The sequence below is a fragment of the Drosophila miranda genome, chromosome 3, assembly GCF_003369915.1.
Source record: "Drosophila miranda strain MSH22 chromosome 3, D.miranda_PacBio2.1, whole genome shotgun sequence".
Classification (NCBI taxonomy): Eukaryota; Metazoa; Arthropoda; class Insecta; order Diptera; family Drosophilidae; genus Drosophila; species Drosophila miranda.
The window spans coordinates 9,109,058-9,116,004 of NC_046676.1; the positions used below are offsets into that span (position 1 = coordinate 9,109,058).

The 6,947-nt window shown below is 45.5% G+C and overlaps 1 protein-coding gene across 2 annotated transcripts; it reads right to left on the bottom strand.

Moving 5' to 3' along the window:
- Window positions 1-257: 257 nt before the first annotated feature.
- On the bottom strand, window positions 258-3,063 carry LOC108160988. 2 transcript variants are annotated; one of them, XM_033392312.1, is made up of 5 exons: window positions 1,240-3,063; window positions 1,080-1,176; window positions 860-1,008; window positions 652-783; window positions 258-589 (listed from the first exon to the last, which is right to left on the bottom strand). In XM_033392312.1, exons 1-5 carry the CDS (start codon window positions 2,941-2,943, stop codon window positions 467-469), a joined length of 2,205 nt encoding a protein of 734 aa, XP_033248203.1. In that variant the 5' UTR covers window positions 2,944-3,063; the 3' UTR covers window positions 258-466. The 2 variants fall into 2 exon arrangements, with proteins under 2 accessions (XP_033248203.1, XP_017150781.1); XM_017295292.2 differs by having other exon boundaries at window positions 259-589; window positions 652-1,008; window positions 1,240-3,062.
- Window positions 3,064-6,947: the final 3,884 nt, after the last annotated feature.

Sequence of the window (6,947 nt, forward strand, 5' to 3'; positions counted from 1 at the left end):
CCGAGGAGATAGGGTCGGCCATATGTTGTTTGTGTCTGACGGTTCGATGACGCATCGCTGGACCAAATAATGGCGTCGCTAGCGGTAAGTGTAGCTCTGAGTACGAGAAGGTGTGTGCTTTTCTCTCTCTCTCTCTATTATAAATTTAGTGGTCGCGCCTGCGGATATTACAATTGAACCATTATTGATATTCGGAAATGTCGCACATGTTCGGTTCACGTTAGTTGAAAGGACGCATAATCGCAGAGATTGAAATCAGTTACTGTTGTTTTACTGTTCATGCCAGGATAAGTTTAATGTCTTAAAGTGAAGATTAAACCATAGCTCAAGCTCACGCTCAAGCATTAAATTGAATCTGTTCAGCTTAGCCTTTTTACAAAATTGATAGAAAGACTATACAGTGTATAGTGTATAGTATACACACATATAGTATGTATGTACACATAGTAACAAATATTAGACATCGTTAAACTGAACTGAAAACGATTCCAGGCATGAACAAAGGAACGTACATGAGGTCCAGTGTACCGTTTCCAAATGATTCCTTATTATTAAACTGATGCCACTGTCGCCGTGGTCTTCTGACGTTCTGTAATAAGACGAAGAAATAAAAGTTAAAATATCCCATGAAATCCCAGTCGAAGGTCCTACCAAGCATGCTATAGCGACTCGACAAGTCGGTGTATGTCTTTCGCAGCTTGGCAACAGTCGCACGTCTTTCCTGGACTTCCTCCAGGCACTTGTCGTACTCATACATAAGGGCTGGGTGGAAGAGTAGTCCGCCTTTGGCGTGTAGGCGGGCGTGGGTAGTCTTGATCTTTAGGCGGTCCGCTTGGATATCGCTCAAATAATGACGCACCTCGTACAGCTTGTCGCCCTTCTCTTTCAGTGCCTCCTTCGCAATCTCCAGGGATTGGGCGATCATGGTGCGCTTCTCGCGGATGCATGTTTTTTCGATTAGGAACTTTTTGTAATTTGCTTGCATGGCCAACACTTCTTTGGTGCGATCTGGGGAATACATAAGGACATATGTATGTTCTCTGGCTATGAATAACGTCCATTTTACGTGGAATACTTACCCTCGAGTCGTTTCTCCAAATGTATTATATTATCAGTGGCATTTTGGACTTCAGATGTCGTCAAATCGTCTGTAATTCTTTCCACTAGTCGCATTTTCTGGACAAAAATATAGAAACATAAATAATGGAACGAATAGAAGTACGATTGTGTCGCATTTACCTCCGTAATGACGGCCAGCGAGCGTAGATTCAGATTGAGTTCGTAGCGCCTCTCACTGATCTCGTTGCGAAGGTTCTCCATGCGCCGAAGCTCGGCATCTAGGAGACGACGCAGCTTGTCCGAGTCCTGGCGAAGCAGACCCTTCCGCATGCAGTTCTCCAGATTCTCCGTCACGAACTTCGACAAGGTATAGCAGGAGTGCAACTCCAGTTGGGCGCGCGAAATCACGAAACTCCCATTATTCTTGATAATCGTCAAACGCTCCATCAGGTTATCGACTACGTTCAGGGCGCCCACATATCGGCGGTGTTCGATAGTCTCCACAGCCGGTGGCAGCGTGGCGTACTTGTCCGGCTTTCGGTTGCGCTTGCAGTGCTCCCCCATTTTGTTGTTTAGGATGTTATTGGTGGACCTCTCCACGATGAACAGGTGCACTAGACGCTCTATCTCTACTAACATTTTTCCCTTATCGAACAGCTTCGCTCTGGCCCCAATCTCTGAAAGTTGCACGGCCCGATTGATCAGGCTCTCGAGGAAATCGCTCATCATCTTAGACAGTTGGATCTGCTGGGCTAGCTTGGGATCCACCACATCTTTGCCATCATCATCGCTCTCCGATTCGACGTATATCTGGGCCATCATATCGACGTCATCTTGTATGATCACCTCCTTGCGAACTGTCTCCGGTTCCTCAATCAAGCTGCCCAGGAATGAGGTTTGCGACAGTTCTTCTGGTTCTTCTTCCTCTTCGCCGATCAACCCGAACACAGACGACGACGAATCACTAAGAGTCCTCCCAGAGCTAGATGAGCCCGAGAAGCGGTCCACGGACTGCACGAATCTCCCGGGGTCCACAGAAATTCGCTCAGGTAGTGGTGGGGCGACGGACGGACGAGTCTCGGACTCGACCGTGGTGCTGTTTTCGGATATGTCGCTTAGTGAGGGCAAACTCTCGAACTCCCTGAGAAATCCGCCTAGGAAGGACAACTCGGGCGCACCCCGTCTATCCTCCAGGTCGGAGATTGAACTGTGCAGCGAAAAACCCAGAGAGTCATGAGATCTGGTGGTGCGTCTGCCTAGAAAATCCATTCTCTCCGCCCAGGCCTCATCTTCGGAACCGTGAAAATCAGTTATCGCAGAATCGCCCTCCTTCTCGACTCGTTCTTTCTCCTCAACCTCCATCTCGGCTCCCTCAGGCCACTCGCATTCTTCTTCGGAGGCTACAACTTCGGGCTCTCCTTTAATTCTCTTTAGCATCAGTTTTGCCCTCTCACGCTTGAGTCTCTTGTGTTCGTCGGCAACCTTCTGCAGCTCCGACCTATGGTCCGCGGATGGTTGAAGATCGGTCGACTCCTCCACTTCGGACGGGGCTACATCTGTCCCCTCACCTTCGATGGATGGATCCATGTCCGTTTTCTCCCCTTCGGACGGATAGTTATCCGTCTTCTCGCCTTCTGATGGACTAATATCCGTCTTTGCGTCAGTCTTCTCTACTTCGGATGGGGAAACGTCAGTATCCCCTGCTTTGAAGGTCACTGGGGGCCCAGCAGCAGCTGGCTGCTCCCCTTCCACCTCCTGTACAGGTTGGGAAACATCCGGCTTTTCTTCTCCGGATTCCTTCACATCGGTTTCTTCCTTGCTCGGTATAGGCTTGGGATCCTCTTGCGGCATGGAAGCTGCTTCCTCTTCTGCAGCTTCCGCCATTATTTTGTCTGTCGGGTGGATATATTACAGCAAAATATATTTTCAATAAATATATATTATGATGTTTCAGTATGTAAAAATCGTTTAGATATGTTATTTGTTATATGATTCGTGTCAGATGAATTTGAGATGACTGAATCGTCTGCTGGGATTAGTAGTAATTTAATGTATGTAGAATTTATGGCAGCTTAGAGATTTCTGTTTCCTGTTTTGTCTTCTTGGAGATGTCAAAATCTATGCAGATAAAACTCAGACTAAAATATATTTATATTTAGTCATCTTTTTATTGTTCTCTATTTAAACAAACGCCATCCATTACGAGTTATCCGCCTAAATCTGTCCTGTCTGTCTTTCGGACAAAAGTGACATAAATGGCTTAAATAAGTGCATTGCTGACGATGACTAACGAAGGAGCGACTATTTAAACATTTTTTAAACAAATATGCCAGAGTTCCTGGCCGAATTCGTTATTTTTCCCAACAGTCCATGGACAAGAATGCAAACAAATTCTCGTACCAGTTAGATAAACAACTACGGCAAAATAACAAACTGAATGCAAGTAAAACAATCTTCAGGGCAGTAACCCTTTGACACGTGAGTCCCGAGCATGGATGGACACGGCCAGGTGAGTGGCATTCTTTAATTAAAGTGCAATGCCCCTGCCACTGCAAATGAAAGCCTGCAAGTGGGGCAACATCAGCATAAGCAGAGAGAGCACTTTTTCTCAAGAGATTGCTTTCCCTCATGAGATTTACAAGCGAGGGAAATTCCCCTGGAGTCAGTCGAGTCTAAAAGTGTTTCATGTGTGGCTCATTAGGGCATCTTCAACTGACAAGGAAGCACCTCAAAGATTCACCTCAAAGCACGAAGGAGTTTCTGTCTGAGTGGAGAAGGGGATCTTTAATAGCTGCAGGCGCACTTGAGCACTCCCCCTTGATTGTACCGTTTTCTAATTAGCATAAAGCCAACATTAGGGATGGCTGCAACGAGGAGTGGCAGCGGCAGCTAATTGAATTGACCGTGACATCATAGGGGTCAAGACCTCAAGGACTTCATATGCGTTGAAATCACAATTGAGTAATTTCTCACCTGTTTGGCCCGGACATCCCGACCACACCACACCCTACCACACAGCAGGAACAAAGCCTAATGACTTAATGAGCACCCAGACGGGGGCTCCGCTGCGACACCCACAATTCACAATCCACAGTCAGCCCAGTGTTTGGACAAATGGGGTTTGCGGCCAGAGAGTGGAACTGTCAGGGATGTCAAGGATGTCTGTGCCTAAGACCTGCGCCCGCCTGTTCCCTTTCTCAGCATTAACTTAATGCCTAGCCAAAGACATGACAAGGCAACGAAGTGGAGCCACCCGTTCTATCTGCTCTGCTTCAACTTATACTCCTGCTGCCTCCTGTCGGCTGTCTCCTCTATTCTCGTTGATCTTGCGGTGAACAAGGCCAAACTACTAAAAGCACTTTGGTGGAAAGTCCACCCACCTCCAGGCCAACGACGGCCACACTACACAGCACGCTAAAACAATGGAAACAATGTGCTTTTAGTGGCAACCACAGGACATAAACGTGGGGCCATAAGCCTGCAAAAAACCAACAATAACAACCCGTGTCCAGAGACAGCAGGGAATGCTAGTGTCTGTTTAAGTTCCTCTGACACTACAGTCAATACAATAGATTGCTATAAGAAATATTCCAAATCTAATCTTAAGAATTGGACAACTTTCAAATAAATAAAATTAATCTATGAGGCAGAGAAAAACGTCAATAATAATTTGAAACTCTAAAGCATTAACGCGAAGCAATCCAAACATGGAAATATTTATGTATATGTGTACATATGTATCACAATATATAAATTGTAGACGATTTCGCTACTATATTTCTCCCAGTGTATATTCAGGCTCTTTGCAACACTTCTTGTTGTGGTTGGACTCCCCTGAACTGCCTCTGAGGATACCAGCAGCACAGCTCGCGTTGCGTGTAATGAGCATGTCCTTGAAACACAATATGTCTGCATAATTTACCTTTAGTCCACATTAGTCCTGGAGTGGGCGACAGTCGAGAGCGTTGATTGTGGTGCGGAGGAGAGCTCTCACCGCAATCAACACTCTCGACTATATAGTTCTGTAATAGAAGATATTTATGATTGAATTGCACTGAACAGATTGTTAGAGAGTCTGAAGCGAATACCTTGAGCTAACAATATATTGATCTTCCCATATCAATCTTTCAGATACAGCTCGCAATATTGAGATTTTACATGAATAGCGCTTAGGAATACTCCCTATGACATCCATCTCGAACACGAATTCAACATACCTTTGCCCCCTGCTAGTACCGTGTATGAGATATCTTGTCGTAAATCATCCAAGCGGCAAACTTGTGCTTTGTGTGGACTCTAGGAACGGTGGGAATTCCATCCATGGGAAAAGATTTCAGACTTTCTCAAAGTAAAAGGTCACGGCGAGTTGAGGAATGTCCTAAATAAGAAAAGTTCTAAAGTCCACAGACTGAACAGATTTAAGGCTTTACTTAAAGAATCCTTTATAAGAACATAACCTTATCATTGGAAGAATCATTAATATAAAAGAACTAAAATGCAACCTCAAAATGGCATTTTCCAAATAGAGCTTGAGCAGTTTCCCAGGAACTGACAGGTCACACTTTATTTTCCAGCGATTTTCCAAGCCAATCATCAGCTGATTTGCTCAGCAATCGATTGATACACCCAATACGCCAAATGGAAAATTAAATAGTTCTTTCATGGCGGTTCGTTGTGTTATTGCTGTGCTGAGAAGCCTTATAAAAATAGATTCGTTTTTCCTTTATATATTTTGCCGTCTTTCTGTTTGGTTTGCTCCTTTTTTTCTTGGCACTTCTTCAAGTTTTCCCTTTGGGCGCTTTTCCAGTAGCAGCAGAAATAGCCGCAGCCAGCTCGGTTCATTGAAATGGGTGATAATTCACCATTGATTGCACTTTGTCGCCAAAGTTTTGTGTGGCGCTGACAACTTTGGCCAACTGCAGTTTGGCCTTTCGTTCAACTCTACTCCGCGCTCGTATGCTCCTGTCCAAATCACTTCATTTCCCCCACTGAAATTTGGTTATTTTTATATTATATCCATCCTTTGTTGTCCCTTTCAGTATCTCTTTCCACAGCCTTGGGCCCAGTCCTATCAAAGCTGCAGGCTAGAAAAAGCAATTAGTTGAGATTTTCCCTTTTTTCAGGCTTAGATTCGACAAGCCGAACAACAGATTGCGGGCAAACAGAGAGAAAAGAATAAAGATACAAGTGTGAAGAGAGAGAGACGAGAAGTTAGATTTTCCCCGCGTGGCCACTAAATCATCTTAAAGGTCCCGCTGTCAGCGCGGAAGTGGAGTAGCGGAGGATGAAGCGTTGTCACTTGCACTTGGCAACTTCATCAATTTCCCCTTAATCCTCTGCCAAAGTTAAAGATACCGGCGGATCCTTCTGAAGACTGGCAGCGGCAGCGCGGCGGATACGCAACTTTCCGTTGTGGCAAAGTTTCTAGTGTGTTGTTTGCTGGCGCCATTATTTGACCTGCTTGCATACAATTTCAAACCGCACTCACATACACTATAGTACTATGAGTATACCCTCTCTGAGGCGGCCTCAAGCCAGGCATTCGAGCATGGCGAGCACTTGAATTGCGATGCACCAATTACGAGGAGCATGCTGCCGCTTCTGGGCCGCTTCTTGGCACCGAAGCATAACTAATCTTTTGAGATTTCCAATTAAAAGTAAAACAAGCAGCCCAACAACGACCTCTCCCACAACGGCAGACCGACTTGCAAAGATGTTGCAGCCGCCCCCAAGACGAAGCCTCCGGGGCAGCCGGTGGGGGGAATAAGTGTGTTTCATACATTTTACGTGCAAAGTGTCTGAATTAACAAGGACGACAAAGTAGGGGCTGGCAGGAGGCATAGGAGAACCGGAGAAAGGCAACTTTATAATTATGTTAAGCATGTTTC